Consider the following 22,288-nt stretch of genomic DNA (forward strand, 5'->3'; position numbering starts at 1 on the left):
TGTAAACTCAAGGATGGAGACAATCTCTTCTCAAGATAAGCTGTGCTGTCTTCTTTACCACATACAAGGCACAGCTGTCAAATACACCAAAGGCTTGGTGCTAGTTCTCTCCACTCTGTCATCACCAGGGAAAATGACTGGAACAGGGAGCACAAGCCCGGAAGGGAGCACCAACAAAGCGAACATGAGACGGATACGCAACTAGCAGCAGCGGCAGTAGCACCCCAAAGGCACACCTTCAGCCATTCTAGACCCTTCCAGTCAACAGACTGACTCATGCCTTTCACTGAAGCAGTTCACTCTTCACCACTACCTTTAGGCATTAAAAGCCATTACTCTGCTTTCCCATGAAAATTGAGAGAAACTCAAAAACTGTGCAAATGGGAACCGCCCAGCCCAACATTCTGGCTCTAATTTTCAGACCCTGCCTGCCCTTCCTAACACCCTCAGTTCTAGTAAGCATCCAAAAGAGAAACAGAAGCAATTCTCTTTTTGTACTTAGAGGAAGGCATAATTTTTAAGATACACTATATTTTATATCTTATAGTCAATTACTCTAGTAGGTAAGGGTTTCTTAAGCATCAGACTTGGAAGCACTTTGCTAATGCATATTAACTAAGTACTGCTTTAAGGTACTAATTAGTCTATTTAGATGCTTACATCTTTAACTTGCGTTAATAATGTGATGAATCGGAAATTCAAGAGTTCTGTGCACAGGAAAGATACAACAGCAAAACATGGAATCAAATACGCAATTAAGATACATTCAGGTATTTAGAGTCTCTCAGAAATCAGATCTGTGTTCTGTGTAACACATAAAATCTAGCTGGGGTAGGGTAAGATGGGGTGAATTTGGAGTTATAAATCTTGCAACATTATATAATGGGAAATAGTATGTGTTGTTAAATATAAAACACTTCCACTAACTCACCCAAAGGAAAGGAAAATCCTTCAAAGGAAGTTTGCCAGAGGCCTGGGATTAATCCTGAGCAGCCTGGAACAGCTGGCCAGCAAGGCCGAGGGCAGAACCTGGCACAGAGCTCAGAGATGTTACCTGCCCTTCTCTTTTCTTCGTAATGAAGGAAAACTGTATATACATGTGTTTCACACATTTTCATTTAAGGTGCCAGCTCTCCTACAGCCTGATTTCTCTTGGGTTCAGATCAATCATACTTGATGGCCTGGTAACTTTATTCAGTGTTGTAATACTCTCCCTTGAGACAAGGGCCTGTATCAGCTCCATAGGACCAGGGACCAGGAAACCTGTGGTAAGGCAAGAACAGGGCCCTGCCAATCTACAAACAAACATTTCTAGCACACTGATACCCCCACCTGACAACACACAGCCTTCTGACCAGGCTTATGCCATTACTTACTCATTTCCTCTTACCTGCTTGATACTCTAAAATGAGGTGGAACTCATCCACTTCCTGCAATGACTCTGGTGGGACAAATACATTGTCATCAAGAAGCTCATGCAGCTTTGGACCAACTGGACCACAAAGAAGAACCTGGAGACAAGCAATACGAAGTCTATCAGATCTGCCCCCTTTCCCATGAAATCGGTTCAGTAAGGTACATCCAGCACTTTCATTTGTTTCAACAAAAAACACTGGACTCCAAATCCAATTCTGAAAGCTTTTGGTTTGGAAGTATGGAAGGGGAGAGCTACTACCAGAGTGCAGGCCTGGAGGGTATGGACACAATGTAGCCAGAAATGAGAGGCTGACAAAAGACCCTTGTCACGGATCCACATGTGTTACACAGGTACTCATGCTTCTGCTGAATTCCACGCACTCTGTTAGGGGCTGAAAGTTTGTTCCCCACCCCTCCCCCCGCCCCCCTGGTTTCCATGTCGAAGTCTAACTGTCAGTGTGATGATACCTGGACAGGGTTTTCAGGAGGTAAATGAGGTCATATGGGTAGGTTCCTAATTCAATCGGACTGGTGGCCTTAGAAGAAAAGGGAGAGAGCGAGAGATTGCTCTTTCTCCACTACATCCATTAAAGAAAGGCCCTGTGAGGACACACAGGCAGGCAGCTGTCTGCAAGCTGGAAAGAGAACTCTCATCAGAAACCAGACCCTGCTGCAACTGTGATCCTGGGGCTTTCCAGCCTCCAGAACTCTGAGAAAATAAGTTTCTGTTGTTCAAGCCACCTGGTCTACAGCATTTTGTCATCAGGCAGCCTGAGAAGACTAAGATGCACTGTACCTCACTTTCTCGCTTTTCTTTACTGACTCACATCCTGTGTAGGCAAAGAGATACAGGATGCTGTCTGCTCAAAGCTGCCAGACAAAAGCAACTGGTTGACTTTTACACAGTATAGAAAAGAACCTCAGGGTCACAAGGCTCTAATCAACCAGTTACCTAACTTGTGGAGTCTGGCTCCCTACTATACTAAGCTGCTTTGTGAACAAGACAGACTTCCCAACAGAAGAATTAAAGAACGCTTCAGTTCATAAAGTTTGGGGGGAGGTATGCTGCCAACTTTTAAAAAACATTTTCTTCAATTCCAACCTGGGCCTCTTCCTGGCAGTTCCTTCTAGAAGCCATTTCACACCTTCTGCTGTTTCTGCCATGCCAGCTCTGGCCCCACTCGTGACCAGGCCACTCAAAACCACTGGAGCATGAAGGCTTGGACCAGGAATCAAAGGAAAGTCTTCAGAGATGATTGTTGCCATTTCAAGTTTAATATGCCCCACCAGAAGTTTCCAAAAGTATTTTTACTTGCTAATTAATCACTTGTTTATACAGAGGCATTTTCATGTATCTAAGAAATCCCAGCTTCTGGGCAAATATACATCTCCCTCTCCTTGACACACGTCTGCTATTTGCTAAATCTGAAAAGTCTCACCCTTATAATTTTATTTATTTTCTCGAATTCTTGGCTGGAATCTCAGTTTCCAAGGTGAGACAACAAGGGCCAGATGTACCCTCCTACCTAAAACAATAACAACAAAACAGATAAAATACATGAAACAACGGTTTCCAGAAAATTTGGGCATTGGGCAACAAAGGACAGTGATACCTATGAAACAGAAAAAAAACTAAATAAGCCCTACAAATCCCTCTGCAAATGAGCCCCAAAGAATTTTTGGATACATAGACGGTCAATACCAAAATCAGACTGATTTTATTCTTTATAGCTGAAGATGGAGAAGCTCTATACAGTCAGTAAAAACAAGACCTGGAGCTGACTGTGACTCAGATCATCAGCTCCTTATTGCAAAATTCAGACTTAAATTGAAGAAAGTAGGCAAAACCACTAGACCATTCAGGTATGACCTAAATCAAATCCCTTATGACTCTACAGTGGAGGTGACAAACAGATTCAAGGGATTAGATCTGGTAGACAGAGTGCCTGAAGAACTATGGATGGAGGTTCATAACACTGTACTGGAGGTGGAAACCAAAACCATCCCACAGAAAAAGAAATGCAAGAAGGCAAAATGGTTGTACGAGGAGGCCTTACAAATAGCTGAGGAAAGAAGAAAAGTGAAAAGAAAAGGAGAAAGGGAAAGATATACCCATCTGAATGTAGAATTCCAGAGAAGAGCAAGGAGAGTTAAGAAAGCCTTCTTAAGTGAACAATGCAAAGAAATTGAGGAAAACAACAGAATGAGAAAGACTAGTGATCTCTAGAGTCCGTTGGACTGCAAGAAGATCCAACCAGTCCATCCTAAAGGAAATCAGTCCTGGGTGTTCAATGGAAGGACTGATGTTGAAGCTGAAACTCCAATACTTTGGCCACCTCATGCAAAGAGTTAACTCATTGGAAAAGACCCTGATGCTGAGAAGGATTGGGGGCAGGAGGAGAAGGGGACAAGAGAGGATGAGATGGCTGGATGGCATCAACGACTTGATGGACATGAGTTTGGGTAGACTCCGGGAGTTGGTGATGGACAGGGAGGCCTGGTGTGCTGCGGTTCATGGGGTCACAAAGAGTCGGACACGACTGAGCAACTGAACTGAACTGAGTGATCTCTTCAAGAAAATTGGAGATACCAAGGGAACATTTCATGCAAAGATGGGCTCGATAAAGGACAGAAATGGCAAGGACCTAAGAGAAGCAGAAGATATGAAGAAGAGGTGGCAAGAATACACAGAAGAACTGCACAAAAAAGATCTTAACAACCCGGATAACCACGATGGTGTGGTCATTCACTGAGAGCCAGACATCCTGGAGTGTGAAGTCAAGTGGGCCTTAGGAAGCATCACTACGAACAAAGCTAGCAGAGGTGACAAAATTTCAGACTAGCTATTTCAAATCCTAAAATGATGCTGTTCAAGTGCTGCACTCAATATGCCAGCAGATTTGGAAAACTCAGCAGTGGCCACAGGACCAGTAAAGATCAATTTTAATTCCAATCCCAAAGAAATGCAATGCCAAAGAATGTTCAAACTACCATATAATTGTGCTCATTTCACATGCTAGCAAAGTAATGCTCAAAAAAGCCAGGTTTCAACAGTGGGTGAACCGAGAAATTCCAAATGTACAAGCCAGATTTAGAAAAGGCACAGGAAACAGAGATCAAATTGTCAGTATACGTTGGATCATAGAAAAAGCAAAAGAATTTCAGATAAACATCTGCTTCATTGACTACTCTAAAGCCTTTGACTGTGTGGATCACAATAAACTGTGGAAAATTCTTAAAGAGATGGGAATACCAGACCATCTTACCTGCCTTCTGAGAAACCTGTATTCAGGTCAAGAAGCAAGTTAGAGCCACACATGGAACAACGGACTGGCTCAAAATTGGGAAAGGAGTACATGAAGGCTGTATATTGTCACCCTGCTTATTTAACTTCTATGTAGAGTACATCATGAGAAATGCCAGGCTGGATGAAACACAAGCTGGAACCAAGATTGCCAGGAGAACTATTAATAACCTCAGATATGCAGACGACACCACCCTTATGGCAGAAAGCGAAGAGGAACTAAAGATCCTCTTGATGAAGGTGAAAGAGAAGAGTGAAAAAGTTGGCTTAAAACTCAACATTCAAAAAACTATGACTATGACATCTGGTCCTATCACTTCATTGCAAACAGATGAGGCAAAAGTAGAAACAGTGTCAGATTTCATATTCTTGGGCTCCAAAATCAATGCGGATGGTGACTGCAGCCATGAAATTAAAAGACACTTGCTCCCTGGAAGAAAAGCTATGACCAACGTAGACAGTGTGTTAAAAAGCAGAGACATCACTTTGCTGACAAAGGTCCATACAGTCAAAGCTATGATTTTTCTAGTAGTCATGTACAGATGTGAGAGTTGGACCCTAAAGAAAAAGCAGAGTGCTGAAGAATTGATGCTTTTGAACTGTGGTGCCAGAGAATACTCTTGAGAGTCCCTTGGACAGCAAAGAAATCAAACCAGTTAATTCTAAAGGAAATCAATCATGAATATTCATTGGAAGTACTGATGCTGAAGCTCCAATACTTTGGCTACCTGATGCTGGGAAAGATTGAGGGCAGGAGAAGAGGGCAACAGAGGATGAGATGGTTGGATGGCATCACTGACTCAATGGACACGAGTCTGAGCAAACTCCAGGAGATAGTGAAGGACAGGGAAGCCTGGGTGCTGCAGTCCATGGAGTCATAAAGAATCAGACAGGACTTACTGACTGAACAACAATGAGATATACAGAACCTGAAAGAATTAATCACCAGCAGACCTGTATTACAATAACTATTAAAGGAAATCCTTCAGGCAGAAGAAAAATACCAGATGGAAATACTAATCTAAACAAACAAAGAATGCCAGGAATGGTACTCTGTATAAGTACATAAGATCTTTTTATTATTTAACTGTCTTTAAAAGATAATTAACTATTTGAAGAAAAGTATTAACAGCATAGTGTGAGATGTATAGTCTGTCTAGAAGTAACATACATGCCAGCAACAGTATAAAGACTGGAGGTGAGAAATGAAGGCACACTATTGTAAAGTTCTTACATTCTACCTGGTGGTTTAATAATATCACTTGAAAGCAGACTGTGATAACCTAAAAATGTACATCATTAATCCTAAATCAACCACTAAAAAAACAAGAAGCAAGCTGTGAGATTTAAATTTAACTTGATATAACAACGACACTAAATAAAAATGGTCTAAATACCCCAATTAAAAGACAGGGAGGACTTCCCTGATGGCCCAGTGGTTAAGAATCTGCCTGCCAATGCAGAGGACATGGGTTTTGATCCCTGGTGGGAAGATTCCACATGCTGAGGGACAACTAAGCCTATGCACCACAACTAATGAGCCCATGTGCCCTGGAGCCCTTGCTCTGCAACAAGAGAAGCCTGTGCACTGCAACTAGAGAAAGCCCGAGCATAGCAACAAAGACCTAGCGCAGCCAAAAAAAAAAAAGAAAAAAGGTAAGGAATGTCAAAGTGCAGTAAAAATCAAGCCTCAACTGTATGCTGCTTTACAAGAAACACATTCTAAATATAGACACAAACACGTTAAAAGCAGACGAATGGGAAAAGATATATCGTGATGACACTAATCGAAACTGGAAAGGCTATTTTTTAATTAAAATTGATTACAGAGCAAAGAATATTATGAAATTATTTTCGTTATCCCTGGTAATGATAAAAAAAAAAAAAAAGTCAGTCCATGAAAGAAAGAAAGAAAGTGAAGTCGCCCAGTCGCGTCCGACTCGGTGCGACTCTGTGGACTGTAACCTACCAGACTCCTCTGTCCATGGGATTTTCCAGGCAAGAGTACTGGAGTGGGGTGCCATTTCCTGCTCCAGGGGATCTTCCCGACTGAGGGATTGAACCTGGGTCTCCCGCATTGTGGGCAGATGCTTTACCCTCTGAGCCACCAGGGAAACTCCATAGAGGCAGATGGCAAATGCTAAATAGTTATGCATCTAAAAAGAGGCTTAAAAACACATGAACCAAAAAGTTACAGCACTTCAAGGGAAACAGACAAGTCCATAATTATTGTCTAAGATGTCAATATCTCTCTCTCAATAGTAGATAAATCAAGTAGACTGAAAATCAGAAGACTATAGAAGACTTGAAAAACATTATCAATCAACTTGGCCTAACTGACATTGATAGAACACTCTACCCAAGTGTTTACCAAGATACACTATATGCAAGGTCATAAAAGTCTCCATAAATTTAACAGGAATCGGAAAAGCATATTCTCTGATCACAATGGAATTAAAACAGAAATCAATAATATAAAGATATGTGGAAACCCTCTCAATATTTAGAAACTAAATAACACACTAAGTATTCCACAAGATAGGCTATTAAAATATCTCATCTCAAGAAATCAAAGGGAAATCAGCAAGCATCTGGATTGAATGAAAATAAAAACAAAGAATCAAACTCTGGGGGATACAGCTAAAACAGTACTTAAGGGGACGTTTACAGCACTAACACCCTGCATCAGAAAACAAGGAAGTTCTCAAATCAGTGACCTTAGCCATGGCTTTAAGAAACTACAAAATGGAAGTTAAATTAAAAACAAACAGAAACCAATGAAATAGAAAAGAAAAAAAAATACAGAAAAAAAAAAAATCAGTGAAACTGAAAGCTCTTTATTTATTGGAAAGATCAATAAAGTTGATAAACCAATAGCCAGACTTATCAAGGAAAAGGAAAAAGAAAAATATATAGATTACCAGTATCAGGAAAGACAGAACATCACTACAGATTCCATAGACTTAAGGGAGTAAAGGAACATTATGATTAACTTCATGCCAATAAATTCAACAACTTAGATGAAATGGACACATTTCCTGAGAGACAAAACTACCAAAGCTCACTCAAGAAGCAGATACTCTGAATTTCTTTTTATCAAATCATGAAACACCTTTCCACATCAAAAACTTCAGGCCTCTACATGGGAAAAGAATTCAAAAAAGTAGTGAATATATGTGTAACTAATATACGTTGTTGTACACCTGAAACTAACACCACATTGCAAATAAACTATACTCCAATAAAAATTTTTAACCCCCGCTTCCCAAAACAACAAAGTGAAATGGAAAAATAAAACACTAAAAACCAACCAAACAGCAGAAAAACTTTATGCCTGGAGGGCTTCACTGGTGAATTCTACACAAACACTTTTTTAAAAAAATCGAAATACTCCCCAATTCATTCTATTAGGTCAGTATTACCCTAATACTAAAATCAGACAGACATATGAGGAAAGAAAAATACAGATCAATATTCCCCAGGGAAATTGATGTAAAAATTTTAAACAAAACGTAAGTAAACTGAATCCAACGATATATAAAAAGGGTAATACATCAGAAGCAAGTGAGGTTTATTCTGGGATACATGGTTTGTTTGACATTTGAAAAATCAGTGTAATTACCATTTACCAAAGTAAAAAGCAAAAACCACACAATCATCTCAACAGATGCAGAAGCAGCATCTGACAAGATCCAACATCTCCTTGGCTAAATTCCAAAATACATTTCATAATGACACTGCTCTCTTCTGCTATCTGGCTTCTATTTCACCATTCCATAACATCTGCCTGTATTATATTCACCAGGGTCTATTTCTGAGACACAACATAGTTTGCTTGGAAAGAACATGGACTCTGGAGCTAGACTACTTGGGTTCAAATTCCAGCTCCACTCCTTACTAGGTATGTGACCTTGAACAGCTTTAACTTCTCCATGCCTCATTTTTCCTATCTACAAAATGGGGATAATAATAGACTTCCCTCACAGGGCATTTTGAGGATCAAATAGGTTAATATAAAGTAAAGCAGTTAAGACAGTGCCTGGGAAACAGTAAGAACTATGAAAATGTTAATGATCATTATTGCCTATGGAAAATGCTGCTGCTGCTGCTGCTATTTCGCTTCAGTCGTGTCTGACTCTGTGCAATCCCACAGATGGCAGCCCACCAGGATCCTGTGTCCCTGGGATTCTCCAGACAAGAATACTGGAGTGGGTTGCCATTTCCTTCTCCTTAATCTGTGGTTGTTTTTAGATGATCACTTGGTCATGTTGAGAAGCATTTCAGCAAGTTAAATTTAATCTGAGACAGCAGTATAGGGTGGTGAGGTCAAGGCAGAGCCGGTGTTTGAATCCTGGCTTTGTTATTTTATCATCTACCACTAGCTGGGTGACCCTGGGCACATTACTTAACCTCTCTGGACCTCCTTTCTTTAAAAGGATGGTAATACCCAAATCCATCAGATTATTGTGAAGATCATAACAGTCTGATGAAGGAGTAACAGATACCTTTTTCTTTTCCTCAATCTTTTACTAAGGTCAGACTCTCTCTTTTTTTCTTCCCCTTTTTCTTACCAAATACTTTCCAATTGGACTGGTCTCAGGCCCAGCTTCTCCAATGACCGACAGCAAATACTGGTCTCAGAAGAGGAAATACTGAAAGGAACATCTAACCTAGAACTTCCAGGGACAGAATTAAATTACTTCTCAGGGTCAAGAGGGTGTTCTTTTAGGGACCCAAACAAATGCTCAGGATTCTGATGCAAAGGGCCTAGGTTCTCTCCAATGAGCGTATGATTGATCTTCCCTTCCATCCATTAGCTGGCAGTACTTCTCAAGATCAGCTCTGGAACTTCTAATATTTTTTGTTTGAGAGTTTATTACTATCTGTAAAGATAATGACTCTTAAAAATTTCCCACTGTAATTTTATGAAAACTTTAATCCTTATAAAAATGTGAATGTCCACACTTTAATATGCTCTCTATATCTAAGCACATCCATCCCTTTGTGTATGCTGTGGGTCCATATGAATTTTGTCCTCTCAAACTGTTGATCATTTATCTGTGTTTCTGGGTCCGTCTTTGCACTTTTGATTCTGTACCCCTAAGAACTGTTGATGGTTCCCTCTCTCCATCGTCAGTAGTCACATCTATTCTGCACTTCTCAAGTTCATTTACTTCAGAACCATCTCTTAAACTTACCTTCTTTGTCCCTACATATGGTCTATCACCAAATGATTCCACTAGGCTTTAAGTAGACATGTTTCTCCACTTCTGGCTACTCGAGCCAAAACCAGCAAGGAGGTTAGTGCTGTGGTCTTGCTGTAAAATGACTGCTTTTACAAGACAACAGCAATAACCTCCTTGTTGGCTTTCCCTCTCAGACCTACTCCACTTGCAGCAAAAGAACTTCTTACTCAGAAGCTATTTTGAACATAGCAGTAGTTTTAATTCTACTTAAACCAAATGATTTAAGACTTGAAGACGCGACCCTAAAAACCCCCATCCAGTGGCCTTTGTTTTTAACACTCTGGATCCAGCCTCAAGAATCAGCCAACTAAGTCTTCTCTTATCTCTGCACAATCCCCAGCCTCAGGCACTGACTCCAGAGCCCACACACTCTTAATGATTACACGGTAAGGTACTTGAGAAAATGGACTCTGGGGTCCTAGGTTACAACTGTTCTATCTGTTCAATACAATTGTTCTAGCTGTAAACCTCTCTATGCCGCAAGCTTTACGTAGAAAGCATGACAATAACAGTACCAACAACAGTACCTATGACCTTATAGGTTATTGCAGGGATTAAATGAGGTAATCTACGTCACACACAGGAGACAACATCAGGCATGTAGTAAACACTCAGAAATCATCAGCTACCACTTCTCTCCTTCGATGACTATATTCCTAACAAGAGTCCCAGGCAAGCTGAATCAAGGAACAGACAGGTACTCTGTATTGCCCCTAAAATTAATGCAATACTAGTGAAGGATATAGGTTTTAATCTGGGAATCTGACTTACCTTTAAATCTGAGTTGGCTGCAAACTTCTGTCCAATTAAAGCTGCATTTCCTCCTACATAGTGCTGTAAGACAGTTCAAGGTTATTAGGCAGTTTTTTAGCATAACTATGCTACTCAAGCTTAATAATGTTTTGATTTATTTAATTATAGTCCATTTTTTTCCCCAAAAAATTTGAGGTGACTTTACAACACGTACACACAGATGGGGTTAATAAAAAATTAACCCCACAGATGAGGAGACAATGAGTTATAAGGAAAGGTGGAAAAAAACAAATTGCTACCTTTGGCAAACAGTTTAATTGCCTAAACTGTAGATCAACCTTGGCCTTGAGCTTCCAGGCAGCCAGAACAGATAAATGAAACAAAAGGAGATACGACAAGTATGGACAGACTTTTATCTTCTGCACTGTGATCCTTCTAAAATAAGTGTACAACTACGTCAGTCTCCTCCTGAAAATCATTCGATACTACAATAACCGAAAATCCAACTCTCAATTTTTTTTTCCTGATGTATATTTCATATATAAATTACAACAGTACAATGTAGTGATTCACTTTTTAAAAGTTATATCCCATTTATAGTTATTATAAAATATTTTCTATATTCCCCATATTGCACAATATATCCCTGTAGCTTACTTTATACCTAACAGTTTGTACCGCTTAATCCCCTACCCCTATATTGCTGCTTCCCCCTTTCCCTCTCCTCACTGATAACCACTAGTTTGCTCTCTTTATCTGTGAGTCTGTTTCTTTTTTGTTAAATTCACTAGTTTGTTATATATTTTTTAGATTCCACATATCTAAGCAATATCATACAGTATTTGTCTTTCTCGGACTTTATTTCACTAAGCACAATACCCTCCAAGTCCATTCATGTTGCTACAATGGCAAAATTTCATTTTTTTTTATGGCTGAGTAATATTCTATCACATGCATGCACACGTGCACACATACTACATCTTTATCTGTTGATGGACACTAAGGTTGCTTCCTTATCTTGGCAACTGTAAATAATGCTGCTATGAACACTGGGATACATGTATCTTCTTGAATCAGTTTTAAAATCCAACTCTCAAGTGAGGTACATAGGTCTTTATCTGTCCCCTGCTTTCCTTTCTGCTTCCACCTGTCTATAGCTCTCCAAGTCTGCCTTCCTCTCTGTGTCTATGCCTTTAAGCACATGCTGCTGCTTTGACTAGGATGCCTCCCCTTTCTCATTCATTGGTCAGCTGATCACTTTTCAAATATCAGCTGTAACGTCACCTTTTCTGTGCTTTCTGTTGCCCTTTTCCTATGGTCACCTCCATCTTCACAATCCTCCTCCTAGAGAGGATTACAGATCCTTTGCTACTTGCCACCTCTAGACTCAGAACTAGACCCCCATTACAGCCCTTGTCCTTTTGAGCTAGTGTCATCTGGGGACGTGTCTAGCTCCTTCAGGGCAAGGACTGTCTTCTTACAGTAAGTCCTCAGTAACTGCTGCTAGATTCTGAGAAAGGAAGAAACACACATTGATGCATCAGGAAATTATAAAAGCTTTCCTGGGAGTAAATTCTAAAGGTAATGGGTTCTAAAAGAAGACACAGCACATCTCTCAGCTGAGGACCTAAAGGAGAAGAGCAGAGAATTGAAGTCTAGTATTCCTTGGTGCTATGGATGGATTCACATGCTCTGGAAACCTGACAAATAGGAAATAAGGCTGATGCTCTATTATGTAAGCTGAGAAACTTCATCAACAGCCCTGTTTGGGAGGAATGAATGCTATCACCTTACCTCTCCAGTCCCTAGCCCCATGCAGAGGCAGAGACTAAACAACTCAACTCTAGATTATCAACAACACTTTTAGCCCAACCGAGTTTTGTGTTGACAGATCACTGGATTCAGATGGGACGGTAATGGCTTTCTATAGATAAATTTGAAACTTTGTGATATATAGGCTGAAATTTGGCCTTTTAACATGTTAACCTTAGTTTTTTATTTAACTCTGATGGCTAGAAGAATTTACTAAAAATCCCAGGGGAAACATTAAGGTTCCATGTAATGGATTTTAGAGTTTTCATATAATAGTTATTATTAACTGCTGTTTATCAGTCCATCTGCCTTATAGTTTAAGGGCGTTTGACAAGGTACCAAATGAAGTGTCACACTAGTGGAAGATAAATAACACATTTTAGGTTTTATAATGTTAATAGTTTAATGATGTAAAAGACAGATAAAATTTCTGTAGAAAAAATGTTTGTATTATGAAACAAAAGGCCAAAGAGACTAGAACAGAAAGCAAACTGGTGTTTTAGATACTACAATCTTAAAGACTTTTAAGCAGTAGATATGCCATCTTGTTAGAATATCAAGACTATTTCATAAAAGATCAGAATCTTGGGAGTTCCCTGGTGGTCCAGTGATTAGGATTCCACTGGGGAACTGAGATCCCACAAGCCACGCTGCGTGTATAGAAAGGAAAAAAAAATGATCAGAATCTCACTACCAAACTCAGCTATCAAAATGACTAATTGAGGTTTTAACAGCTTTGCTGTCTCCTTGAGAAACTCAGCTGGGAAATGCCTGTGCCCACTGCTAATGTTCAAATGGGTGGCTTCCAAAGGAATAAAAAAAACTTGAAGAGCTCCCCAAGTGAGAAGTATACCCAGACTGGGGTGATGGGTAAGAGAAGATTTTAGGTAAAAATTGGGGATGAGATGCACTGGGCATAAGAGAGATGCTTAAACAACAAAAACCCGCCCTTAAGAGGTGTGAGGGCAGGGGAACTGGCAGGTGTGTGAGCCTTGAGGAAGTGTCTGGACCATGTAGGCTCCAGAGCCTTGTTTGTGATCACCAGGTGGGTGTGGAGACTCCTAAGTTCTATCTCTGACAGTCTTTACCCTGTAGACCAATCGTTCGCAGAACAAGGTGTTTAGAATAGCATCAACATAACCAGGAAACTTGCTGTAAGGGTAAATCCTTGGAACCACCCCACAAGTACTGAATCAGAACTCTGGAAGGGTGGCCCAGGAATCTGTGTTTCAATACCTTCCACATGACTCTGATGCACATCCAGGTCAGAGTGCCACCAGACTAGATCAGTGGTTCTCAATCAGGGTGATTTTGCATCCCTTCTCTCCCTGACCCTGGAAACATCTGACCATGCTGGGAGACATTTTTGACTGTCAAAATATGGGAAAAGCAGGAGTGACACTGTCACTATTTCTCTGTGGGTTTGGCCCTTTTCGGTTTAGGAAGAACTGAGCCATATTAATATTACTGCAAGGTATCAGCCAAGCAGTACCCAAACAACTCTGGAGTAGACATTTTCCTACCTTAAACCTGAGCAATTTCATGGATAACCCAGGACTAAAATTTTAATAAGTATGCCTCATTAATGTTGGCTGAATTGAAATGACTAGCAATAGCAGAGTTAAAGGAAGGTCAGATACACACCTTTCCAAAAAGAGAAAAACACTACAGAATTGTATTGCCAACAATCACCCTCTATAGGTGAACTGGAGAAGAGTCCCTTGGTTGCTTCTAGAAACCATACAAAGTATCTTTTCCCACCCTATCTTAATTTACCACTGGTAGACAGACCTGGGCTTCTGGGAACTCTGATGCAACCTGGGCGATGTCATGGAAAGTTTCCTTATCACTGAAGAAGCGTTCAGCAGCTGCTCCCTTCCTCATGAAGTGAACGAAGGCTTCTTCTAGATCATTCCTCGAACGCAGCTCGCTGTGATCTTTCCCATTCCCAGGACTCAAGCCAAGCGCCTGCAAGAGCTTCACCCCTGACAGCACTACATCTACACATGCATTGACGCTAGAAGGAAGGAAGGAAGAGATGGTGTGAGAGAAACAGAAGCTCTGGGGCAACAGCTTTGCATTTAACAAAGGAAAATGTTTCAAAGGCCTGTGTTCAAACAGGGAAACACAGGAAGTGGATCTGAAACCTGACCTGGAAAGCAAATACCATATGGTAGAAGGAGGATTACTTTATCTGGATATGTATGTCTTATCCTGGCAATAGCTTGGTAAACTTGTACACAGGACTCCTGGCAATAACTTGGTAAACTTTTACACTCGTTACAAAGAGAGAAGACAGGTGCTCAGCATTTCAGAACAAAGTGTCATGACACAAATATACCATTTCTGAGAAAATGATGGCAGAGCCAAACTGTCTGGATTCACCCTGGCTGTGTGACCTGGGCAAGTCACTTTAGTTTCTTGTCTTCAGGTTCCTCATCTCTAAAATTGTGTAATACGAGTATTTTACTCATAGGGCTATTGCGAAGATTAAATAAGATAATACATGTTTAGGAACACTGCTTGATACAAAGTAAGCAAGGTAAAAGTTTTGGTCAAAAGCCACCTTCCCTCAAAAGACACCTGAGGATAGTGGTAAAATACACTGACTACTTCCAGGTGAAACTCTGAGAGCTGAGTGATGTCTTAAAGACTTAAGTGCGCCTGCAGCCTTGTAGCAACGCAACACCTGGCAGGTGTTCATCCTGAACTTTAAAGACTGGGTAAGAAGTCAGTGTGGTGTCACCTGGTTAATGCTTACAGATTTATAAAACACACTTGTCTGGCCCCACCTCTCCCAGGCATGCATGGAAGCTGTGGCTTACATTTTCAGTGGTGTGTGTGTGGAAGCTGTGGCTTACATTTTCAGTGGTGTGTGTGTGTTTTTCCAAAAGCCATTCCTTAAAAAAGAATTTCCAAATACTTTGGGGAGGTAGATGAAGTCCCCAGGCACCTTTATTCCTGCCTCTGCTGTCCCGGCCAGTGGGGCTGGATGACCAAATGAAACAGCTTTAGGAGACAAGGGTGGCTGAGCATCCAGGTTAGTTCCAAGCAGTTATGAAACCATAAGTTGTGTGCTTCCCTGGTAGCTCAGATGGTAAAGAGCCTGGGTCGGGAAGATACCCTAGAGAAGGAAATGGCAACCCACTCCGATATTCTTGCCTGGAAAACCCCATGGACAGAGGAACCTGACAGGCTACAATCCATGGAGTCACAAAGAATCGGACACAACTGAGCGACTTCACTTTCACTTTTCATGAAACCAGAAGGTAAATTCATCAATCAAGAAGGCCCAATGGATTGGATTCTGGTGTATAATATATAACTACGATGTCTCCCTTCTAGTCTCCTTTAAAAATCTCTTGATCACCAAATCGTTAATGGTGGCCAGCTCTAAAGATGAGGAAAGAGACCGCAGTAAGGGAGAGGAATTTTATTTTTCATCAGATGTATTTTTAATATTTATAAGCATATATTACTTTTAGAACTGAACAAATAATTCTTAAAAGGTCCTCATGTAGGCTAGATATTATTTACATCACTCAAGGGAGGTTTACAAGGGCCGGAAGAGACACAGCCCTCCTCACAACACAAAGCTGACTACATTCTCATTAAGATTCTATTATTAACTCTTCCCCTATGAATCCCAAATTTTTGAAAAGGTTTTTGCCTACCATACAGTATTTAAATACTCAAATGGTCTTATTCTTTTAAAGTCAAACATACATAATTACTCTGGTCAACTGGGAAGGCATAACCTAGGAGTGAGTATACCTTTCATACAAAGCACATAAAACACACTGACATGCACGTGGCAGGTTCTTACTCATATAACATATTCCTTTCACAGCCTTACATGATACGAACCAACACACCTTGTAAACTGGTCTCAATGCCACTTCACATGGAGTGTCCTTTATTTCTACTGGACGTCACATTAGATGTATGAAGGATAGAAGCTTAAAAGGAATACAGGTATCCCTGGCTCTCAGACTCCAGAAGGCTCCCAATGTTCAGACAGTGAAAGTTTAGATAGCGTGGGACATTATCTCCATGAAGCAGTCCTACCTAAAATGTATCTAAATGGATTTGGGTCCTGAGTCTGCATAGCAAAGGTTCAGATACCAAGGGGATGTACCCATATTTGGAAATAACGACCTCAAAATAGACGTCAATAAACACATCACTTCCATATCTAGTTCTGCTGAGAACTTAAGTAGAGTTTGATTTCTTAAAGATGAGAATGGAGGAAGTTCCAGTTACAAAAAACAAAACCAAAAAGAACACTATTTAGCACATTTTGCAGCACAAGACAAAACCCAACTAAACTAATTTTGAGTTAAAACAATATAACTACCATAGGAAGATTTTCCACCCCCCACCTAATCATGCCATGAATACTAAAGGGGAAAATCTTAGGAAAAAATTTACTTGGTAGCTATTAAAATAAAATCATTGTACCCTTATGTGCCAGATACCAAACAAAGTACTTTTACCTCTGCTTTCTAGTTATATTTTATAATGCTTCAACAGAACAGGAATCTTTCTCTACACTTACATCAATTCAACAGCATACTAAAATGTAAACAAGCACACTACTTACAGGGAAAAGAAGTGTGTGTATGTGTGTGTGGTGGGGGTGGTCAGGGTGGAGCAAAAAAACCAGAAGACAAAATTATGTTCATTTGACACTTATGCAGAATTTCACAGAAATGTATCAAAGATTACAATGAGAGTTTTGAGAAAACACAGACACAGATAAAACAACTGGAAGATAAAATGAGGTAACAGATGCTGAATGCCTACACAAGTGGCTGTGCTAGCAGAGGGCGCTGGGGGCCAGGGCTGCTGGGCATATTATCAGAGATTTGGGGTTGGGGTGGGAAAGAGGAATAGTTTCTTCTAGTCTGTAAATTCCTTAAAGACAAGGACCATGCTCCTCAACTACAGCCTCTAGCTGTCAGCAGCTGAGGGCTCAGCTTCTTCCATAATCCTACAGGAATGTACATTTCTCCCCTCTGAAACCAAACTGGTTACCTTTCCCCACAAACTTGTTCCTTTCTTAAATCTCTCTTCATGGCAACAATGTGGCACACAGTGCCACAAATGAGTTTAAGCTGCACCTCTGGCGTTTGACAGCTGTGAGATCACAGGCAAATCAGTGTTTCCAAGCCCCCGTTCACTCTCTGTGAAAACTGGATGACAATATTTATTGTTGTTTTAGTTGTGGTGTCTGACTCTTGTGTGATCCTCATGGACTGTAGCCCACCAGGCTCCTCTGTCCATGGGATTTCCCAGGCAAGTATACTGGAGTGGGTTGCCATTTCCTTGTCCAGGGACTGAACCCACATCTCCTGCATTGCAGGTGGGTTCTTTACCACTGAGCCACCAGGAAAGCTTGACAATATCTGTATCTGCCTACATGAAGTTGTTACAATATCCCCAATACTAAGAACCTGTCATTTGCAACTGCTTCTATTTACTCTACCACATCTAACCTCTTGTCAAATCTCACCTATTTAGCACCAATGCCAAACAAGAAAAAGCTCTATGGCTTCATAGCTAGTGTCAGGGTCTCAAGACTTTACTCTTTATTAGTCTGTTACCCACAAAAATAATATGAAGCAGTCAAATAGGTTAGAACCACTGCTCAAATTTTCCATTCCTCCAGTTAGTCTGTGAAAAGAACTTAGCATCATTTGTGTGTGTGCATGCCCATTCATGCTCAGCTGTGTCCAGCTCTTTGCGACTCCATGGACTGAACCTGCTTATAAACTTTTATGGTTTTCCCATGACCCACACTGACACACAAGGCTCCTTTCAGTATCATCTTGACATCTATCATAAAGTCCTTGCCCTAAACACAGGACCAACCTGCTATTGTCAAACAAGCCAAATACCTTTTCACATCTGGTTCTCTCTTCCCAGGTGGGCTTATTCCCTAGCCTTCTTGTGGATAAATTCTTTTTTTCTCCAGGGCCTGACCCATGCAAGTCACTGTAGCAGAATATATTTTCCACGATGGCCACAAGATGTCCCATCCCACATGTTCATTTTACAATGAGATGCTGACATTCCTCCCTCCCAGGTGTGTTCCGTGTCCCCTCTCATCAAAACCATTTGGACCTGAGCCTATGGGAGAAGTGACACTGTGTGCTTTTAAGGTTAGGTCATAAAAGGCATTAATGCTACTGCCTGGTCCTCTTGGGGAATCCCTCCCCTAATCCAGTCATCCCTCAATGAGAAAGCTAAATAGTTACAAAGAGAAACCACCTGAATGTGTTCAGGTAAAACCACGACTGAGATCACAGCTGTCAACAACAATCAACACCTTGAGATGATCCCAGGCCCAGCCATCATCTGCCTGAAACTGCACGAAACCCCAAATGAGAATCGCCTAGCCAAGCCCAGCTGAACCTCAACAATAGTGGAATAAAATGACCATTGGTTTAAGCTAAGTTGTGGGGTAATGTGTGATGTAGCAATAGTAAATGTGTTGTCAGCTTCTAGATGGAGCTTCTCTTGAAACTTCATCCCGGGAAGAATTACTAGTTATTCTCTGGGACACAAGAAAGCACTTTTCATAACTGTTATGGACAGCATTGTGTCCCTCTCCCCCACCCCACCCCCCATTCATATTGAAGCCCTAACCACAAATGTGACTGTATGTGGAGATAGGGACTATTTAAGGAAGTAACTGAGGTTAAATGAGGCCATTATCCAGGATTCCCAGGTGGTACAATGGTTAACAAAACTGCCTGCCAGCGCTGGAGACAAAGGAGATGAGGGTTCGATCCCTAGGTTGGGAAGATGCCTTGGAACAGGAAATGGCAATTCAGTCTTCTTGCCTGGACAGAGGAGACTGGCAAGTTACAGCCCCTGGGGTCACAAAGAGCCAGACATGACTGAGTACATATGCACGCAGCCATTATCCAATAGGACTACTGTCAGTTTAAGAAGAGGAAGAGACACCAGAAGTGCTCACGAATGGAGTAAAGGCCATATGAGTACTCAGCGAGAAGGCAGCCATTTGCAAGTCTGAAAGAGAGGACTTCCTCTTGGATTATCAGCCTGGAGAACTGTGAGAAAATAAATGTTTGCTGTTTAAGCCCCCAGTCTGTGGTCCTCTGTTATGGCAGCCTGAGTGGACTAATACAATAACGAATATATTTGTTTCCAAAAAATGAGGCTGGGGCCTTGCTTCATCCATCCCTGGATCCTTAGAACTTAGCATGGACTTGCCGCATACCATGTAGTTAATGAATATTTATTGAAAGTGTGTGCTCAGTAATGTCTGACTCTTTGCAATCCCATGGACTGTAGCCCATCAGGTTCCTCTGTTCATGCCATTTGCCAAGCAAGAATGGCTCCAGGGGATCTATCCGACCCAGGGATGGAAGCCATGTCTCTTGCATTGGTAGGCAGATTCTTTACCACTGCACCACCTGGAAAGCCCATGAATTGACTGAAGACTCACAAAACCAGGGAGGACAATTAAGCTGATAAGGATGCAGGTGAAAGTGCCTGAACTTGAAAGAAGAGTTAAAAGATACACTTGAAGAAACAATAAAAGTGTTAACAGATATGTATATACACAAATACCACCTAACATTAGCTGTCTGCTCTTTAAAGCAGGACTATGCTAAATAACAAAGATTATTTAATCTTCATAATAACTCTGCTTTACCTTACCTTTTGTGGTCCCAATACTCACAGGAACTAGTAGCGTACTTGGTAGAAGATCTGCTTTTGTGGCAAGATATTCAAGTCGAACTTAGACGAGAACTAAAATTCGTAGAGGGAATAATTTACTTACACGGGAGAGGAGAATATAAAGAAAGGAGGCACTGTGATTTGGGAGAATCCTAAAATTGCAATGTCATTGAAATCTGGGGAAGAAAAGAGTTTCAAGGAGAAGGTGTGCTTAATGTGTGGAAGGCTGCAGAGAGCAGACAGTGAAGACTAAAAGCGGAAGCTTATTATGAAAATCCACAAGGCTTAGATAAGCTTCCAGAGAGAAGTTTCAGTAGAACGGTGGTCTCCAGACTATGGCATTAAGGAAGCGAAAACAAGGCGTAAAGAAAGAAACTCAGCAGCTAAAGAGAGCGATCACACCTTCAAGTAGTTCAGATGCAAGAGGGTGCCACTAAAATGGAAAGACCAAGCATTTCTGATTGCAAAAGAGTAGCCGCCAGAAGAGCAGAGATTGGAATGAAAGAGGCTTGAACTTCACGGAGTCAGGTATTTGCAAGAAGCTATTAGGCTGGTTCTAGGGGCTGGTCCTACCGAGACGACATGGGTGCAGGGGCCAGTCGAGAGGAAAAAGCAATCTGGTAAGTCCCGGCAGCAGTGACAACTGGGGCTCGTCCCAGACGTGCGACGCTTCTCGCCAAGCAGGCAGCGTGGACACCAGCACCGAGGGGCCTCCGGGGGACCTCTAGGAGCCTGTTTCCACGCCGGCTCTACCTCCCAGCTCCCAAGCCGTCTGACCTCCGCCAAGGCGGCCCTCAAGAGGCCCAGAGGGCCCGCACCTCCTGGAGACACCCAGAGAGGCAGGCCCCGCAGGCACTCACCCCACGGCCACGCGGCGCCAACGCCGGGCCGGCCGCACGATGAGCGCGTCCCAGGCGGCTGCCAACCGGCCCTCAGGGGAGCCGGCTCCTGGGGGCGCGGGCCCCAGCTGCAGCGAACTCCACAGCGAGCGCAGGGCCGACCCCGGCAGCTGCGGCTCCAGCAGGAAGATGCAGCCCACCGCGAGCGCCAGGAAGCCAGCGAACGCCGAGCCGCGCCACAGCGCCATGGAGACAGAGGCGTGGAAGCGGCGGAGAACAACCCCCTGCCCGGCCCGCGCCTCTTCCGGGCTCAGCACGCGCCGACGTAGAGTCGGGCGCCACGTCACGCCGGCGCGCCGTGGTCCCTCGGATGGGCGGGGCGCGGCGGGGGGAAGGCGTAAGAGAGGGGCGGAGCCTCCTCTTTCTTGATCCCAATCTTGGCTCTTGGGGGCGCGCGCGGTTTTGAGGCTCTGAGGGAGGTTGGACAAAGGCCATAATGCCTGTCCAGGCGCTGTACCCTTTCCCAGAACTCCATCCGTACCCAAAAATAGAGAGGCAAGGATCCGTTTGTTTTCCTAGTAAGATGAACCAGACCGATTTTGAAGAAGCGGGTAAACCTCATGTCAGTCTTTGAGCCGGTCGGTGTTCCCATTTGAGCTGAACCCGCAGTTCCTCAGAGGGGCACAAATCACACTCCCCCTGTTTTAATCTGACCCTCTGCCAGTCTGTCCATCCTCCATTGTTAACTAAGCTCACCCTCTTTCAGACCCGGGGCTTGGAGCTCCCCGGAGGAATACGATGGCAGCAGCGCTGCTTGTGACCCCTTGGGGACACGAGTGGCAGGGGGACTCTGTCCCTTTGGAGGGTGACCGAAACCTGCAGCTGCTTGGGGCGTTTGCCGAGACTGAGGGGAGTCCGCAGGGATTGTCCTCGCTGGATGATCAGCTTCGAACCTTAAAATAACCCTTTGGGGGCGCTGTTCCCTTTAACAACCTCAGAACATGCACAAATGCACACAATCTTGTGTACAACACAAGGGGTTTTGGACCTACGTTAAGAACCCCTGGTTTCTCCTCTTCTCCCTTGGTAACATGACTTAAACCCAGCAGACGCTGTCTTCACTATGACTCTTCTGTGTTTGAGCCTCGGTTGAGAGTCAGTGAAGGTAGGCTTGCTGCCAGCTCATTCTCAGCAGCCGTCTTGCC

General features: G+C 42.4%; 1 protein-coding gene across 14 annotated transcripts in view; it reads right to left on the bottom strand.

Moving 5' to 3' along the window:
- The window catches only part of ADPGK (ADP dependent glucokinase), a 31,098-nt gene extending 9,696 nt beyond the window's left edge, over positions 1–21,402 (bottom strand). For 2 of the 14 annotated variants that reach the window (XM_081506335.1, XM_081506333.1), the window contains exons 1-5: positions 20,818–21,218; positions 20,246–20,316; positions 14,323–14,548; positions 10,738–10,800; positions 1,391–1,511 (exon numbers count right to left, since the gene is read on the bottom strand). In XM_081506335.1, the coding sequence (XP_081362461.1) occupies positions 1,391–1,511; positions 10,738–10,800; positions 14,323–14,415 (277 nt within the window). In that variant the 5' untranslated portion in view covers positions 14,416–14,548; positions 20,246–20,316; positions 20,818–21,218. Of the gene's footprint in view, positions 1–1,390; positions 1,512–10,737; positions 10,801–14,322; positions 14,549–18,431; positions 18,644–20,223; positions 20,317–20,817 lie in introns of those variants that run through there. The other 12 variants (XM_081506327.1, XM_081506326.1, XM_081506329.1 and 9 more) reach the window with 8 other exon arrangements.
- Positions 21,403–22,288: the final 886 nt, after the last annotated feature.

Source organism: Giraffa tippelskirchi, chromosome 7 (assembly GCF_054371585.1).
Source record: "Giraffa tippelskirchi isolate mGirTip1 chromosome 7, T2T-mGirTip1v1.2.pri, whole genome shotgun sequence".
Lineage (NCBI taxonomy): Eukaryota > Metazoa > Chordata > Mammalia > Artiodactyla > Giraffidae > Giraffa > Giraffa tippelskirchi.